The sequence below is a fragment of the Tupaia chinensis genome, unplaced genomic scaffold (genome assembly GCF_000334495.1).
Source record: "Tupaia chinensis unplaced genomic scaffold, TupChi_1.0 Scaffold000262_1, whole genome shotgun sequence".
Lineage (NCBI taxonomy): Eukaryota > Metazoa > Chordata > Mammalia > Scandentia > Tupaiidae > Tupaia > Tupaia belangeri.
Genome location: NW_006159742.1, coordinates 706591 through 726622, shown reverse-complemented (window position 1 = coordinate 726622; position 20032 = coordinate 706591). Strand labels below are relative to the sequence as shown.

Sequence of the window (20032 nt, the reverse complement as noted above, 5' to 3'; positions counted from 1 at the left end):
ATAAATAAAAGCAGACAATGTTTATAAACAGAAACGTTAAAATAATGAAATTTCTAATAACATATGAATTCTAGCGTTATGGCTAGATATTAATAGGCTAAAGCTCTGAAAAAGTGTCAAATTCTGAAATACCCTGGTGAAGATATTTAACATGTAATCTGGTGAGGAGAAGAAGAAAAAATACTATCTTATGTTTTTTGATGATCATGATTCTTTGTTTTTTGTTGTTTTTTTTCTTTATTCTTCTTAATGTCTGTCCTTTAAATAGAACATATTTTCTTATTTTTCCTATTTCTCTATTTCATAGAATTATCTATATGTATGTGTATATATATATATATATTATATATTAATGGTTTTTTAATGTTTAGCACAAGTTACTGGTGTAAAGACTAAATTTAATCAATAGCTTTATGCTCTTCCTGAATAATTCCAAAAACTTGGATCTTTTTAACTATGGGAATGATATATTCTTACACTGTAGTACTTTATAGTCAATGTTTATATAGATTTATCCTCAGATTTGCCATTCTTTTTACATGTTCTCCTTCCTCAGATTTCTTTCCTTCTGGATTTCTTTACTCCTGATGATCATATCTGACTAGCTCTTTTAGTGAATGTGAGTAGTAAATTCTCTAAGTTTCTATGTGAATTTTTGTTGGTTTCATTCCTACTTTATTTCTACACATGACAGAGAAAGAGAGAGATAAAACTAATCCTCAATAGGGTTTCAACACTGCAATCCACTACCAGCCCTCAGACTAACAGCAAGTGTGAGCCAGGTGTAATTAGGCATGTCTCCAAACATGAACCAGGAACCTTCCCATGTGTGACTGTCACACAGAACACTGCATTTTACCTCTGCTTGTTGCCAGATCAACAACAGTTGTATCCACCATACTTGAGAAAGCTGACAGACTTTAAAATTCTCAAAATCCTGACTATTTTCCTGTAATACAGTGGTTGATGAGAAAAGTGTGTGCCTCCAATGTGTGTGTATGCCATAATGGAAAAGCAACTGCAAATGAGTATATTAATTAACCAAGCAAAAAATTACTCAAATCATGTAGTATTTAAGGACTATCCATGTCACCATTACACTAAAAAACTATCCTTTGCTGCCCAAACTTTACAAATTTCTCAAATTAAAGTATAAGTAAAATTACAATATTGATTAAAAGATTTACCTAAGAAATGTAAGACTGTTGGGGCCAGCAGGTGACATAGTGATTAAGGCACCGGGCTCCCACATGGCTAACCCAGGTTTGAGTCATGGATCTGGCAGATCTTTCTCATTTTCCGTTTCTCTTTCTCTGTTTCTCTCTGGTCAAATAAAATCAATCAATCAAGTAATCAAATTAAGTAATTCTTTTTAAAAAAAAACTTTTAAAATGTAAAACTATTAAAATCTTTAATACTGCATAACTTCTTTTAAATTTTTTTCATTCTTCTGAGTTTCTAAAGAAGTATGGAAGAAAAATGACAGAATATTAAAATATATGTTCTAAAAATATATGTGCCAAAAACATCTGAGCTAAGAATAGATGGGCTGATACTGTGAAAAGATTTTCACATGAGGGGTATTTAAAGGTCACATTGCAAACCAGAAATAATCACAAACAAATCCCTGAACTGAACTATAAGGATAGGAAGAATATAGTTGGCACACATGTATTAATCCTCATTTATTTTATCTCCTCGATTAGAAGCTTCATAAAGTTTGATGACTAAACTGAAATAGTCTTTTCTTTCCTTTTTTGACATTCCAAAAAATGTATGCTAAGAAAAGGCCAAAAGAAACTGCTTCAATTTATTTTTCTCAAAACAAATAAATATGGTCAAACAGCCCTCAATTAAGAATCTTCACCTCAGGAACCAGCAGTTAGCGTAATGGCTATGTTGCTAGACTCCCATGTAGTTGACCGCGGTTCGCGTCCCGGACCTGGTGGCTTAAAACTCACGCCGGGCACGTGTGCGTGCGTGCCCAAGATCCCGAGAGGAGAATGGAAGAGAAGGGATTGCAGCGTGACCATCCCCCCTGGGGGGTGATTTCTCGCTTTCTGTCTCTATGTCTCTCTCTGTCTGTCTGACGAGCGCATGCGCCCTATAGCAAAAACCTCTCCAAAAAAAAAAAAAAAAGGAATCTTCATCTCAACTCAGCAAAGATAGGCAAAAGCTTTTGTTTCAAAAAATTGGCTAGTTAGTCAAGGATCTGGTAGTAGAACAAAGGAAGGGTTAGCAGTATACATATTATAGACAATTTTTACAGTACTCTGGATAAGAATAATGAAGGGTTAAATTCAATATCATAAATTATTACAGAGGATGAGAAGGAACCCCAGCAGGAAACCTTGAACACACAGAGCCTGGATGTAAGCCTACATGTAAGAGCTGTCTCTTCTAGTTCATCCTCAAAGTCTTCCTACATTTTCCATTTTTACCAAGTCATACTACAACTCCAAATATTCAGGTCTAATCTTTTAAACAACATCTTTGATTTTCTCTGTTCTAGGATGTGTGAATTTTTCTTCCAAAATGATCATCCAAGCCCTTTTTTTTTTTTTTGGTGATATGTACAAAAATTCACAGAAAAGTTCATATTCCTTGATAATTTCACTTCTAAGGTGCTATTTGAAGAGCACATTCCAAAATGTGGATGCTTCCTACATTATTATTTATGGAAAATTTCAAAGTACTTAAAAGTTTAACAATAAGAATTAGAGAAGTAAATTAGGGCCTTATGCCTCCAAACCAGAAAAAATTTATGCAATGTTCTTAGGACTTGGCAAAGCTTTTCATTTTCTAATTGTTTTCCTCACTAATTTGGCACTAGGAAACTAAAAAAACAAATTTGAGGCATTTATCTTATAATTGTTCTTTTTTCAAACATTAATTAATGAAACAAATACTTATTGAATAACTCATCATTAACCACTGGACATTTTAATATTTAGCTAGATTAAGAATTTTTTACAGTAGAACATGCACATGCTAAATAGTTCAAATTGTACAAAGGTCCTATTATAGAAGGAAAGGTACTTCCCTACTGCACGTTTGGAGTTCCTTTTTCTAGAATTAATCAATGTTAACAATTTCTTATATATACTACCAGACCTGTCTTCCTTTTCATTGAGATACTAGCTACAAAAAGAACACCAGAGACCACATGCCCAAAATCCTGAAAGGAAGGAGAAATGAAGGAGAAGGGATTGTGGTGTGACCATGCCCCATGAAGAGTGCTTTCTTTTTCTCCCTGTCATTCTGGTGACTGCATGTGCCCTTTGGGAAATTTAAAAATAAAATAAAATAAAATAAGATATTCATAGTAAATACAAAAGGAACAAAGAATAAAATAAGTCATCATTGTGGGGGGAAAAAAATGGAGATGACACTCCAGGAAGAGAAAAGATCATATGCAAAAGCCCTGCAACAGGACAGAGTGGGCGACTGAGAAACCTGAAGGCCAGTGTTTCGGAAGCAAGCAGAGTCAAACGTGGCCAGAGGCCAGGCTGGAAAGACAGGCAGCAGGTACAGGAGTCATGATAAATGACTAGAAGTGCAATGAGAATTCACTGGAGAATTTTAAGTAAAGGAAACACGACTCAATTTGTGTTTTAAGAATGTATTCCAGGTGTTTTCTAGAAAATAGTACTGGGGAGGGGGAGAGTGGAGCCCATGAGCCCAATGAATAGCCACAATAGATATGAAAGTAAGGGATTACAGAGGCTCATGCTAACATGGTAGCAATGAGGCTGGGAAAAAATGGTAAAAAAAAGAAAGCTATATATTACAATATAAGCAGTCATATGACTGGATGCTATATTAGATGTGGAGGAAAAGAGAAAATGAGGTATTGTGGAAGATTTCTGACTGTCAGATCTGAGAAACTGTGAAGAGGTGGTGTGGCTCTGTACTGCGATGGAGAGAGTAGTTAAAAGAATAAAGAAGAAAAAAACGTCACTGAGACTCTTATTAATATATTACTTTTAGTAGTGCACTTTGTTATTCATGAGGATTTGGATTACTTCTTGGGTCATCCGCTTTCAGTCTGAAGAACTTCCTTTAGTCTCAGTTTTTCCTTGTTCAGGAATGTCTTTGTTGTGAATTCTGAATGAGAGCTTTGCTAGATATAAGATTCCTGGTTTACAGATTTTCCCTTTCAGCACTTTAAATATATCACCCCTCTGTCTTCTGGCCACAGCTGCTTCCCTGAGACATCAATTACTAACTTTGCTGGGGTTCCCTCAAACATGATAGTTGTTTTTCTAATGCTGCTATCAAGGTTTTGTCTTTATCTTTATATATTTTTACTATGTTGTATCTTGGTATGGATCTCTTCCTGTTTATCATGCTTAGAGACACTGGACTTCTTAGACAGATGGATTAATATATTTTTCATTAAATATGGAAGTATTCTGTCAATGTATCTTCGAATACTGGGTCCTCAAAAAAGTCTTGATGTGTTTTTACATAGAAAAAATAGAAAAAAATACATCATGATTTTTCCAATAGTCTACTTTCTTTTTTTTTTTTTTTTCTGTTCCTTTTCCTCTCTTCTTTTTCTGGTATCCCCATTTTGTACATGTTGGCATGCCTGATGGTATCCCCACATTTTTCAAAGTTCTGTTCACTTTTCTTTATTTCTTTTTCTGCAAACTTGTTTCCCTCAAATATGCACTGCTTTCAAGAATACCCTTAGGCTTGAACTTTTGCATACTATTTCAAATGAAGTTCATTCTTTTCAGGAGAGCTTCTGAGGTTTTGCTGTTTATAGATTGCCTCTGCACAAGGCCAACTTTGAGCCATTGTTCCAGAGTGAGATGGGTACACTGCCTTACCCACAAGAGTGACTTTATCAACAGGGTTCTAAACTGAAGCAAGAACCTCTGGTTTTCTTAGCTTGCCTATCCCTATGTGGAGCCTCTTCCCTGTGAGTAAGCAGGGTATCGGTGCTCCAATATTCTCAGCCCTCTGCACCTTGAGTAAAGCCTTTGCCCTAACGATCGGGGATTGGGCAGAAGAAGATAGCCCTCAATCTCTCATCCACGTTAGTGTTTCTTCATTTGCTGTATGCCCTTACAAAAAATTTCCAGACTTTAGTACAATTTTAGAACCTAATTCTCACTAGTTAAGGCTGTTCCAATTTTAAACAACTCCTTACACTGCCATTTTTGTGTGACAAACTCTAACACCACCACTTCTTGACAGTACTTGCATTCCTTGAATGTGTTTGGGAAGTGGACACCTAGAGCAAAACACAATACATCCTGAGATGTTAGCAGAACTTTCTAAATATGGTATTAGATTATTTTAGAATATCAAATTTATTAAAATCTGTTCATGTGTAAAAATACCTAGAACTTCAACATTATTAGAAAAATACTTTTACTTCTATTCCTTCCTATACACTTTATTAAAAAAATAATTATCTAAGTTTTGATTTTGGTATTAAAATCCTCTCTATAAGATAAGATAATTAACTTTTTAAAATAAACACACTAGAAGCTATATATGCTATTTGGGTCTAACTCAACAACAGAGAGAAGTTTCAGTCTACACCAAACAATAAAATCATAGCTGGACAAGGCTAGGCATCTGGGAGGGACAGGAGCTCAGGTCTTTGGCACAACAGGAAAGAAAGGAAGCCAGATGTTTAGTAGACGTGGTGTCAAGTGAGACAAAACTGTTGGAAAATGAGTCCGTGGATCACAGCCAGAGCAACAGGAAGAAACTGGGGTGTAGAAATAAGTCAAAAAATAAATTAAAAAATCGAGATGGCAAGATGGGGGCCACGAGTAGTAATAGAGGCTTATTTAATGATGTGTTAGTTACAGGAAAAGGAGGCCTAGTTGCTTAAAGACTACCCAGAATGCCTCTGTGACAGCTGTTCTTTAATACTGTCATCTTGAAGGTGAGACACTTATTAATGTTGCCAGACCTCAAATATGAGAATCTATCTTTTCTTTCAGATGTACTTTCAAAGCCAATTTAAAATAAAAAGAAAGTATGGAAAGAAGGGAGGGAGAAGAAGGGAGAAGAAAAGAAGTTCTTAATAGTCATACCTGATTTCTGACTTTTGGCCAGTATTATTCAATTTTTGATATATCTATTACTGACTGGTTTTTTTTTTAAGCCAAATTAACTCTTTAAAAAGAATGTAATTTTGCCATCACTGAAGATAATTCAAATGGTCTGACCAAAGGATCACCTTCTAAAGTTCATTTTTCTGAGATCTTTGAAGTAGGTAACCTTGATTATAACTGCCAGTCCATAGAGCTGATGGTTCTAAATTTCAAAGTTTGGAGAAAGCTTTAATGTTTCCTCTCAATAAGTGGTTAGCCTATGGCGAAAAGTTATAAAAAAAACCCATCGCATTGAAGCAATACATAATACCATAGAATGTCAAATGAAAGGACATATGAGCCATCTGAAATTATTTACTTTATTGAATCTTAACCATAAAAGAAATCTGCTGACCAGAAACGAGAGCTGGAGAGAGGCCTGTCCACATTTGGTGGAAGCTATAATTGTAAGAGCAAATGAGAGTATTCAGATGGAATTTAACATTCTCTTTATAACTAAGGGACATTTTCACCTTAAAGTTTCCATACTTATATGAACCTAGGATATCACTATTTCAATGGTATAGACTGAGGATTATGAAAAGGTTAAAAATCTTTTTTTTATCTGTCTTTACTGTAACTATTACAACTTTTTTCTTTTTGCCTTTGGTAACACCAAGCACATAGAAATTCAGTGACTGAAAGTCATTTTTAAACAATTTACAACAATGTACATAAATAGAGTATAAAAATGGGGCTTGATAAGTTCTCTGCAGTTTATTATCAGTAGATAATACCTTTATTACTTTTATATTGTTCCATAACTCTCCATTTGTCATCAAACCTACATTAAAAACAGTGTTTCCTGGGGGGTCTTCATCTCCATATCACATTAATTTGTGTATTCTTCCCTTGTTAATTTTTTCTGTAATAGGGGCCTCAGTCATGAACCTAGAATAAGTAAGGGAAAGCTATTTTTCCTCCCTTGCATTAGTATATAATTTAATATTTGGTTATTTTAATTAATCGAAATACTTGGGGTTTGGTTTTTTTTTTTTTTTTTGGTATTGCAAGTGTTCCAACAGTATCATTACTGATGTTAACCAATTTAGAAAATAACATTAAGCTCTAATTATTACTTCTATGATTTTGTAAATGTGGTTTATTTACTTATTTTTTAATGCTGCCTAAAGCTGTAAAAAAAAACCCGCAACAAACAAACAAACAAAAACAACCTTTAAAGATGCAATTTAATATCCTATTTTGAATTATATATTGTTTTCCCTCACTGTTATTAGAAGAAAATGGTTTAGATGAAAGGAAACTAAAAAGATACCACAACTACATTCAATACAGCTAGGTTCACTTTAGTTATAAAGGACACTGAAAAACTTGTCAAAATCTGAATAAGGTCTATAGAGTATATGATAGCATTATATCAATGTTTATTAACTGATTGCAATAATTATGTTATGGTCTTTTGCCATTTTCTGAAGTAAGTAGTAGAGAGACAGTGAGGCTGTAATTTTGTTGGAAAAAGAAATTTATATATATATGTATGTACATCTACACATATATATGTATGTATATATATCTATGTACATATACTCACACTCATAAAATCAGGAGCACTAATGTAATCCACAGAAATATAACAATTCAGTAATATTAAGTCCTAACACAGAAACACACACACAGAAGAGGAGGATAAAGCAAATGTTGTAAAATGTTAAAATTTGGGAACTTGAGAATTCTCTGTACTTTTCTTGCAACTTTCCTGTAATTAGTAAAAACTAAAAAAAAAATTACAAGATTCAAAAAAGGTCACAGATTAATAATTACAAAATTTCAAAAGTATGCAAAAATGGTCACACATACTATTGGGTCACTGGAAAAGTCTATGCAGAAATGCATCATGACTTTTCCAGCAACCCAATATATTTCTGGCCAGTAAGTGGTTCCAGCAAGTATGACTTTTATTTTAATGATATTAGAAAGCAAAGTTCCTAAACACGTTGTTCAAAAATAAGAGGCACTGACAGAATTCTTGAGAACTGTACCAATTCTAATATAGAATGAAATGATTACATTATGGCATGCAGACAGGACTCTCCACTACAAAAATATAATCTAACATTCTCACAAGCCTCCTTTTACCTTAAAGTAAAGGAGGTAAAGATTATCTGCTTCTGGCATAGAGTGAAACTGCTCACCCTATATGCTGCGGACTCTTTATCTAGGTAATCCCTTCTAACCTGTGGGTATTAAAAAAGGACAGTTGGCAAGAATACAACCAAGTATACTGACCTTACCAAGGCAAAAAAAGATTCTAGAAATTAACCTGATTAGGAAATATGACTTCTTCTACTTGTAAGCTGTATGTGCAAACTAAATGAAATAATATTTCATAAACACATCAATAAAATAAAGATTGTTGAAGTTTCTCTCAGGAAATACGAACATACTGAACCACAGTATGATTTTCACATGCTTGCTTTCAAGTGTTAGAATTCAATTTGCCTCACTGAATGATATTGGCTCAGTCTAATTTCACATTCTTAGAATTCAACTCTTGTCTATCGGAGGTGACATTTACAGTAACCATTTGCTCAACAAACCTAAACCAGGCTCCTTTTAACAAATTTATTTTTAATTTGATAAGACTTCTTTTATTTTTTCTTTCTATTGCTAGAGTGCACATGTGTTCTTGAGACAGAAGAAAGGAGAGTAGAAAGCATGCCCGTACCCCACCCAATCCCCATAGGTAATGGTCACAATACAGTCCCTTCTCCTCCATTTCAGATCTGATATGCTAACCCATGCAGTTGGATACAGCTACCTTTAAACACCATGCCACAGAGCCAAGCCTAATTTTTTTCCTTCCTTTTCCTTTCCTTTCTTTTCTTTAGTTGCCAGAGGGTATGAGAGCTTGCTAGGGAGAGGCAGAGAAAGAGTGAAGGTACTCTCCAATGGAGCATGAGCACACGTATTCCTTTGTCCTCTGCTTCTCCATCCTGCCAGGATTTGGGTCCTGCATGCATATGCCCCCAGTGTGTTTTTAAGTCACAGGGACCAGTATTTGAATCATGGTTAACTGTATTATGGGGTCTGGCTCCATTAGCCACTAGGCTACAGGGCAAGCCCAAAACACTCATATTTATTGATTCTTAACTAATATAATCTCTGTTTGCTTTTTTTTAGGTGTATTTCTAGAGAAAGAGAGACAGAGAGATAAAGAGACATAAGCATGCCTGACAAGGCCCCATGCTGCAGCCCCCTCCAGCAAGTCAGGTATAGATGAGTTGACATGGAGACCAAGTCAACAATCATTCCTAGGCATCTGGAATCACCCAAGCAGTGGTACTACTACACAACCAAGTTGGCCCAATAGATATGCTTAGAATTTCAAATACTGGGAACCAGCAGTTAGCGTAATGGCTATGTCGCTGGACTCCTGCGTAGTCAACCGCGGTTCGCGTCCCAGACCCAGTGGCTTAAAACTCACGCTGGGCGCATGTGCGTGCATGCCCAAGATCCCGAGTGGAGAATGGAGAAGGGATTGCGGCGTGACCATCTCCCCTGGGGGGTGATTTCTTGCTTTCTGTCTCTATGTCTCTGTCTGTGTGGCAGCACACGTGCCCTATAGTGAAAATCTCCCCCCCCAAAAAAAAGAATTTCAAATACTCATTATATCACCTTTAGATTTCAAAAATCACACACAGAACAAGTCTGAGGATTTCAAATTACTGAATTTAGCTAAATCTAATCATAGAGATACATTAATTCAACTTCTGTTGTTTGGTATTTTTTACTTTGTTAAAGGGTACATGCACTTGCAAGAGATAGAAAAAAAAAAAAGAAAGTGAGAATCACTGCTACCCCTTTTATGGGGTGTGATGGCCACATCACAATCCTTTGTCCTCCATTCTCTCAGGATTTGGGGCACAACACAAGTGACTCTGTACTCAGCATGATTTTCAAGCCACCAGGCCCAGTACTCGCTGCAGTCAGTCAGTCAAGTGAGAGTTAGTTGCCTTAATCTCCATGCCACCTGTCAGCCCAATTCAATTTGGTTTTTTAATCTCTAAAAGTTAAAGGAATCACCTGCAATTTCCTCCCAGTTTCTAAACTCAAAAAAGATAGTGGTTAATGTACCTTTGCAATGAAACGCTTAGGTTAGAGGGGAAAAAACCCCAGTTAACTGGATGAATTCCTTTATCTATTAAGCAGACAAGATTACAACTCCAAGAGACAGGAAGACAGCAATGAAGCATAAAGGGCCTGGAAATTAGCTGGTAGCATTTGTTTCCAAAACTAATTTCAAAGTTATTCTTTTTTCTTTTTTTAGTACCAGTGACCAAGGAATAGCAGGGGGAAAGCAAGAAAAAAGCAGTACTTTTTGAAAACAATTGACTGCGCTGCTTGCATTTAATCGACAATTCTGTGGGCCAAGGAATAAACAGTGGAAGTCAACATATCTAACCATTGTGATCATTTGAGCATTAGGCATTCCAATCGCCCACTTCAATTTCTTGTACTCTTGCTTCCCCCGCTGTATTTAAGTAAGTTACTAGAGAGATTCCCTTTCAGTAATGAGACCAAATGGCTCCTGGATACCAATCCTGGCCATATAATTCCCTTTCCTCAAGAAGGGGAATACTTTCAGACAACACAAAACAATGACCAACCAAGACAGAAGACTAGAAACTTGGGCAGGGAAGATAAAAGTTTTTTCTCTTTTAATTTTTTTAAAGCTTCTCCCTGAGTTTCTTCTCTTGGGAGCTGTATTTTAGAGTGATGAGGCTCAAGGCTGGCTTTGTCTTGGCTTGAAGAAAGCTGAAAAGTATCAGGTGGAGAGAGACCAGAGGAATAAATGGGGACAGACGCAGGCTATGTGGGCCTGGCTGGGTCTCGGGCTTTAAGGAAAAAGGACAGTTAAGGGCTGAGATCATAAGGATAGGAAAGTGGACACATGTACCCAGTGTTTTTTTTTTTTAAAACCACCAGAGCCAGGATTCGAACAGTGGTTGACTGTGTGGGATCCAGCTCCCTTAACTAGTAGGCTATCTGGCTGGCCCAAAAAGGACTGTCCTTTACACTCTCAACTGAGCCTGGAGCAATGCTGACTCAGAAATATAAGGGGAGTTAGGAGTAGCCACATTAAACAAGTAAAAAGAAACAAAATTAATTTTAATAGTATATTTTATATAGCCTAAAATATGTTATTTGAAATGTTATCATTTCAAAATGTAATCAATGTAAATGTTATTAATGAAGGCTGACTCCATGGCCTGGTGGTTAAGGCGGCTGGAGCCCATAAGGCTAACTGTGCAGTTCACGTTCCAGATCCTGGGCTGGGAAACATACCAGGTTATGTGTGTATGTGTGCCCAAATCCTAAAGGGAAGGCAATGTGGACAAGAAGGGGTTGCAGCATGACCACTCTTCACTTCTTCACTTTCTCTTTTCTCTCTCTCTCTGCCTGTCTGTGTCTCTAGTGAGTATATACACTCACTAGTCAAAAAAAAAAAAAAAAAAATTCAATAGGACAATGGGATATTTTACACTCCTTATTGTACCAAGTCTTAAAAACCCAGTCTATATAATTCAGAAAAACTAAATTTCTTTTTTACTAAGTTTCTATCTTTCATGAATGAGAGGGGAAAAGAGAAAGACAGGGACAGGCACTCCCAACGGCATCTTCATGTCACAATCAATCCCCAAGCTGCATGAACACACATACACTTGGTATGTTCAGGGAGGTCCCCAGAAGTGAAGCCACAACCTTCCCAGGCGGGTTAGCTTAGCAGAACAACGAGTTACGGCACGGACCACATGGCCTCCCAAGCATCAGTTCTAAGACTGTACGAGGCTCATATCTAGCATTCAATAGCCACACGTTGTTAGCACCTACCAAACTTGACAGCAAGGTCTGCAGTCTATTTAATAATTAAATAATGAGGAATGGGCGAGGAGAATGGAGGAGAAGAGATTGCAGTGTGGCCATCCCCCCTGGGGGGTGATTTCTCGCTTTCTGTCTCTCTGTCTCTGTCTTTCTGGCGAGTGCACGTGCCCTATAGCAAAAAAAAAATTAATAATAATAAAAATAAAAGAGGGAATGGTATCAAGAAATAACAAGATTAGAACAAAACTACCAATTTGGCTGAAAGTCTACTAATTAATTTGGCAAGGTAGGTTTTTAAAAAGCAGCAGCTCTGCCTTCTTACTAAGAGAACATTAAAATTAAACCAGTTTGTCCAGATGAAATCAGTCCTATTAGCATTGTTTTACTGAAAAAGAGAAGGCAAGCATGCATAGCAGTCTGGACAGTACACAAATAACGGCAGGTTGGACTCCACTTCCACTGTCTCCTCTTAGTCCTTTAGGGACTCTGCCCTCTATAGAAAATGCTCCAAGTCTCTTGTTTATTTACTGGCTAATGTAGGACTTTGTCCAAAGCAAATGACCATCCACACCAAATAAAATGCAAGTTACCTCCTCAACTCTTGGGAGAGGGAAGAGAAAACAGATCTTACCACTCATTAGCGCCTGAAGTGTTGCCAGATGTTGAGTTGTGGGCACTTGGGGCTCTCACTGAACTGAACCACAAAGCTGCTGTCTATAGTAACTTTCTCTTTGTGGGTTGTTTTGGCCTAACAAGATGTGTACATGTCTGAATAAAGGGTGATCGGATTTAAATTCTGGCTCTGCCAACTGTTGGGGAAGCTGGATTATAACACAAATACCCATGTTCACGGTGCTGGAAAAGATCAGTCTTAAAAATTTAAGCATTCAGTGCAAATAACAGCTTATTTCAGTTGAAGTTTCTTTATGTCAATTAAAGCACACAACTGCACAGTTTATTTTGCTTCAATGCAGGTTTGAAAGGCAGATAGAGAGAAAACAATATTTTCCAAATTTTTATCTACTGACCAAAATAACATGTATGATTAAGCCACTGTGCAGTATATTCTGGATGGGAAATAATTTTGTATGTTGTGACAGTGAATGAATGTAAATTAATTAATTAAAAATTTAAAAAGACATCACTATGTATGTTATATAATCTATATATACCATATGATGCAATATATAGTCATGCATAATTTAATAATGGAGATAGGGGACCAGCAGTTGGTGTAATGGCTACATCGCTGGACTCCCATGTAGTTGACTGCAGTTCGAGCCCCTGATCTGGTCGCTTAAACTCACGCCAGGTTCATGTCTGTGTGTGCCCAAGATCCTGAGAAAAGAATGGAGGAGAAGGGATTGCAGCACGGCCATCCCCTGAAGGGGTGATTTCAGGCTTTCTGTCTCTCTGTCTCTGTCTTTCTGGTGAGCACACATGCCCTATAGCAAAAATCTCTAAAAAATAAAAATTAAAAACTAATGGAGATAGGTTCTGAGAAATGCACTGTTAAGCAATTTTGTTAGTGTGCAAACATCAATAGAGTGCACAGACACAACCATAGGTGGTATAACCTACTACACACTGAGGCTATCTAGTATAGCCTATTGTAACCTTACGAGGCGTCTGTTGTATCTGCAGTCCATCACTGACCAAAATGTTGTCATACAGCACAGGAAAGTATTCCAGTGACTACATACATAACAGTATGTACCATACTACATAGAACTTATAGTGTATGTCAGTTTCCTGCTACATGAGCACACATCTGTTTTCTCCTCCATGGCTCAGCAGCCAGCATCACTCTTCTCTTAGCCAGCCTCAGTATGTGGACCTGCATGTTTGTTCCCCAGGTCAGCAGTACCGCTGCTGGCAGCCAGCTGTAGGCAGTGACACATGTCTTTATTGGACCTAACTGACAGCTTACGTTTATCAAGTCTATTTCCACTCAAAAGTCACAAACGCAAGCATATTTGTCACTTGGGGTTTAGCTTTCAGTAATGATTAGAAGTCTAAGGACCACTGAATGAATTCAGATCTTCTGTTTGTTTCAAACTAGAATGGAATACATTTTTTACAGAGCGTTACAGATAGCAGTCTATCATAACATAGAAAGACGCACCATTATGTTGACCGAGCATTTTTAAAGTCAGGGAATAAATGGGAAAAAAATGAAATGCTGATCATTTCCTTCTGACACAGATAAATTAAACAGTGTGAAATGAAAAGTGTAGGCAAAGTCAGTCAGCCCCCAAAACTCACCTGCATTGGAGCCTGTCAGGTTATAACGTGCATTCAGCTTCTTGATGATATTCTCGTGGATTTGGTACCATTCACTCTCTGTGTTACACCTACAGAAACATCAACACTGTATTAAGCTTTAGCGATGCATGAGATCATGCAATGATGTCCACAGCACCCCCACCCTTCCTGTAACAACCACTCTAATGTACATCCCTAAACCTCGTGAGAATCTCCAACAGTTTTAGCCTGGGTTCCCCAAGAGGAGTAGGAGAGCCCGTATCTGGAGGTATCTGACCACCTGCCTCATGATTCGTGTGGCTGTGATAAACAACTCACAGATTACACAGATGATCCCCAAACAAATGAACAAAAAAAAAAAACCTCAAAGGATAATGCATATAGTGGAAAGTAAACTCAAATTTCCCAGATTCAAATTCTGACTATTAACTGAGCTTTGTTCTTTAGGTAAATTATTTGGCCTTTTCTTAGTTTCTCCATCTGTGAAACAGGGTTAATATACTAGAATATTAAACAAGCATGGGCTTAGGATAATGCCTGAGACATAACAAATGTTCAATACATGATCATTCTCATTAGAGACTCTCTACCTACTGTAACACGATCAGGTTTGGCTAGCATCAAAATGCAAACAGTCAAGCATAATGAAATTGATGTGACCACAGCCTGCACCAGCAAAAAGGCTTCCAGGATTTACCATAGGGTAATAAAAACATTCTCTAAGATTTTCCAGGTCTAGGAGAAAAGGTATCTCTGCCTTACCCTCACAGCCATCTGTACCCCCTTTAACTCTGATCGCTTGCTAGCTCATGTTATCTTTGTTTACATGGAAGATCTAGGACAGGTTGATATCTGAGTCTCCCTGATATCTTCCTTTGAACCTTATGGATGCTAAAAAAAAAAAAAGAAAAAATCAGTCACGGCTGGCTCCACAGTGCAGTGGTTAAGTGCTCTGCCTTGGGAGCCGGATCGCATAGCTAACTGCAGTGGCTTGGAAAACATGCTGGGTGGCTGTGCGTGCCCAAAATCCTGATAGGAAGAAGGGGAGGAAGAAAGAGTGTGACATGACCACTCCTCATTTGGGGTATCCTGTTTCTCTGGGGAGCACATGCACCTTCTGACAATAAAAAAACAAAAATTTTAAAAACCAAATAAACAAAACCCAAGCTATCGGTTGCACAAATAAACAGATAACTAGATGTCCCTGTGATTAGTAATTCCTGATGATCCATAAATATTTGGGTGTGCTATCTATCTTTACTGCCACACGTCCCCCCGTTAGGATGGGGGGAACTGTCATTTCGGCATGTTTGTAAATTTGCTACTTTCTTTTCTTACCCATAAATGGTCTCTCCCAAGAGCCTTGAATATCAAGACCTATACATTATCAATCAAACTGTGCCACAGTACAGATTCCTTTTCCTAGTGATCATGTCTGATGCAGAAAATTCACAATTATTTTCTTTCATATTTATTTTTTTAAGCAGTGGAAGTTTGTTCGGGATGAATGTGATGGGGGTTATTTTCAAGCTAGTTAACAGTGGGATACCAAACTGAGCACTGAATCTTGGAAGGCTGGAAAATGAAGATGGAATGAAATCAACCCACCTGTCCAGTTGTAACACATCAAATTGCCATTTAGAACACTCTGCTTCCTGTTCTTATTTCAGCCCAGTAGGAAAATAAGAAAGATGGCTTACTTCCTACTAGACAGTTAAGTGACTCCAGACATTGTGCTTTAACTCACAAAACTCCAAATAACTCAATGCTCCTAAAACAAGTGAATGAAGTATCTCCTAGGCTCAGACACAGTATTTGTCACTGCTCCTTAATTGAGTCTGAATTGGGCTAGGAATTTAGTTAACTTAACAAATCAAAATTTCTTTTACATGGCTTCTAAGAGGAATGTTCCTAAAATGTTTTACTAAATTCACTTTCTTCCTAATCCATAGTGACTGTCTGACTAGTAAGTATTCCTCTTGAAATAGTTTCGGGACTTGCTGACATGGCATTTCTAAGGGATTTCTCTTCCAAAACCTCATTTGATACTTAAAAAGAAAAAAAACAAACAAAAACAACAATGACAAAAACCACAGACAATAAAACCCACACAAAGTAGAGCAATTTATTTTTATGAGAGCCAGTGCCTCCCCTAGGCAGAGCTGCAATTCACAGTCTTCATCAGCTGGTGGATGGGTGAGGCCTATACCCGCCAGTCCCAACATAAATACAGCAGCAACAGAAACATAGTACTTGCTACCCACACCTGGAAAAAGTGCTCTGAGGAACGATGAGATTATGTTTGTGAGAAACTTTAGTTTTCTTCAAAAGCAATGTCACATAACAGCATCATTATCACATCTGTGTGAAACAACCTCTGGAAGAATACAACCTCTTAATCTGAGAGCTCACATTCTAGAATCAGAAAAACCTGACTTCGAATCTGGTTCTTCTTCAAATTCTCTAACTCTCTGTCCCCTTATGTATAAAACTGAGCTAAGAACATTTGCTTCACAAATTTGTGGTGAGGAATGAAGAAACACGATACATGCAAAGCGCTTGTATGGTTCTTCACACGCCGTAAGTACAGTAAAGGGTGGCTGTTATCAATCATTAGTATTTAAATCGATTCTGTTTCATGACTACCAGCAGAGTTTAGAAAGAAGATCCTCATGGATTTAAGCCCAACTATGTGATAAAAAGAGTAATAAGTATTGGCGCCAACCAGTTCCCTCAGATGTTTTGAAGTTTAAAATCAAGATCACAGGTTTCATCCCTCTTTGGAAGGTTAAAGAGAGTTTCCAGTGCTAAGCTAGAGGTTGTAGTTAAATCTTTGTCAATTAATTACTAAATGTGTTGTACAGGCCCTGCTGGGTAGATAGCAGATATGTTCATAAAACCCTATAGCAGTTGCTCAAAACCCAATTCTAAGTATACATTCAGCAGGCACCAGGCCAGCTGTGTTATCCTCACATATGACAAAATGACTGGCATGTTAGATATATCAACACAACCTCCAGGACGGAACAGGAAAGCAAGCTTGCTCATGGAGATGGCTGTCAGGGATGTACAAACTCCAGCTGGTGTGTTCTGAGCACGTCACTGTATACCAGCGTCCAATCACCAAGCCCATGGGGAGGTGATCAGGATGTAGGGATTCACACCCATACGCATTTCAAAAGTGATTTAAATTAGGATTTGGAATATATTCAGTTACCTTCTCAGTAGAGTGTTATAAGTTGAACTGTGTCCCCAAGAATGATAATGTTGAAGACCTAACCCCCAGTATCTCAATATTAAAATGATGGATGGTCTTTTCAGAGGCAATGAAGTTACAGTGAAGTCATGAGGGTAAGCCCCAAACCAATATAACTGTCTTTATAAAACAAATAAATGAACAAAACTGTGAGGGCTAGCAAGTGATGGAGAAGTTAAGGCGGCTGGCTCCCATGTGGCCAACTGCATGGTTTGAGTCTCAGACATAATGACTTGAATATTATGCCAGGCACATGTGCACATGTACCCAAAAATTCAGAGAGGAGAATGGAGAAAGGATTGTGGTGTGGCCACGCTCCCTGGTGAGTGGTTTCTCACTTTCTCCTCTCTCTCTCTCTGCCTCTCTCTGGCAAGCACATGTAAGCCCCTACTCACACCATATTTTAGATTACTAGCCTCCATGGTTCTGAAACAATACACTTCTACTGTTGAAGCCATGCTGTTTGTAGGACTTTGTCATGGCAGGCCCAGCAAACTAATACTTGAGTAGGAGGCAAATCACCCCAGCTTTGCTTTCCTATTCTAAATAACTTACATTGAAAAAGATTTCCACTTTCCATGAACAAATTAACTGCCTGAAGATAAAGACATCATTGGTTTACAAATTCTAAGGAGGTACTCAACACAGTAGATGACCTACCTAATTAATAGGCTATATTCACTGGTTTTCAATTTCATAATCCCTCTGACTGGCAAATAGTGACTGTGGGTTCACTTGTTTCAAGTCTATAGATTAATATACTTTTTAGAAATGGCTCATAAATCCAACCCATTCTCCTCTGCTAGCCTGGTAAAGAAGCATTCATGCAAGTAGCATCTACGTGAACATCTGTGCCCCCTCACCCCCCACCTCATGCATGATTCTTACATGTACACTTTCAAGACCAGGTCATCCTTCGTCTCTCCAGTAAGAAGGTCGGCGATGCTGAGAACTGCACAGCCGAAGGGTCTTCGGTACTGGACACTACAGGCATTCTTTTTTTCTCCTGCTCCCATTCGACCTGCCCAGTTACAAAGCAAAGATGATCAACTTGCCATTTAATCAGGGTCATTGTAACAAAACACACACAGCTACAAGTCAGGCCATATAAAATGTGACTGAGTAATGAAAAGGACACCGGTTTAGGGAAACAGAAGATACTGCTCTCCAACCTTTTGGCAGTGTGACCTTAGACAAGTAGCTTAAATGCTGGGCATCAGCTGCCATCTGTAAAATACAGAAATTGTACTTGAACCACATTTGGGAAATAATCCCCCATAAAGGATCCCAGGAGGTTCATGTCATTAAAGGCAGTCAAGATGCCTATTTTATCTATTTATTTTAAAAAAGATTTCATAGTTAAAAGAAAACTATTTCACAAAGAAAGAAAGCAGTTTGAGATCCTCTGAAGAATAGTAAGATAGGCAATGAAAGGAACATGCTCCTACTTCAGGGCTTGGGCTGTTTATAAATCATTGAATCCTGAAATCCCTTCAGGGGACTGATGATGCTAAAGTTTTTAAATTGGTTAAAATTGTCACATAGTTTTTTTCTTGTTCTTGTTTTTTGAGAGTTTTTTTGCTATAGGGTGCATGCACTTGCCAGAGAGACAGAGAAACAGAAAGAGAAAAGTTATCTCTCAGGGGGGATGGCCATGCCGTAATCCCTTCTCCTCCATTCTCCTCTTGGGATTTTGGGCATGCATGCATGTACATGCACCTGGCGTGAGTTTCCAGCTACTGGGTCTAGAACTTGAACAGCAGTCAGCCCTGTGGGAGTCTAGCACCTTAATCACCACCTGCTGTCCCCAGTTAAACTGTCCCATAGTTTTAAATATGCTATTGATAATATACTTATTTAATTTATTATTAGCATTTAGTCATCAATGGATTATTTTGAAGACAAAACTACACTGAAGCTGAAATGTAATAAGTAAATGTGGGAAAATACAATGGAAAAAAATCAGCAAATTTGTCTTTAGGTGCTTGTCAACAGACCCATAACTTGTTTCTATCCGGAAAAAAATCCTTCCATAGCACACTGAAATGATGTGAGCACTTCCAAAATTCAGTGTAAATGAGAAAAAAAGGGGGGAGAATGGAAGGGATGGCAGAATCTAATTTGGTTCTCATCCATCAGTAATAAAGGAAAAGTACCTCTGCAATATGTCACTTTCTGGGAAAATGCTTAAAAATAGCAGCTGAAAACCTCTTATTTTAATAGACTCAACACTAAAAAAATGGTCAAAATAAGCCAGTTTTGGGGGGTGTTTTTGGACATGCAAAATGTAAGCATTTAAAATATCAGGTTTTCATGACCTGATGCTGTATATGTAAATGTCAATCTGCACAGCAGTAATATAAATTCTGCCTGCAAAACAAACACTTTATAATGTGATATTTGAATTTAATTGTCAGCAATCATACTTTTATTATGAAATTGATTCAAACAAATTTAAAACTTCAGTCATTCTTTAAATGAATAAAAAGGTCTTGATTTCAACTGGGGTACTGGAAGAGTTGTGACGTATTTTTTCCCATGTTTT

At 37.5% G+C, this 20032-nt stretch overlaps 1 protein-coding gene across 1 annotated transcript in view; it reads right to left on the bottom strand.

Moving 5' to 3' along the window:
* LOC106734949 (dedicator of cytokinesis protein 4) overlaps positions 1 to 20032 on the bottom strand; it is a gene marked incomplete in the record, with an annotated part of 360446 nt that overhangs the window by 47066 nt on the left and 293348 nt on the right. The window contains 2 exon segments of the mRNA XM_014588158.2: positions 14232 to 14320; positions 18376 to 18508. Coding sequence (XP_014443644.1) covers positions 14232 to 14320; positions 18376 to 18508 — 222 coding nt within the window.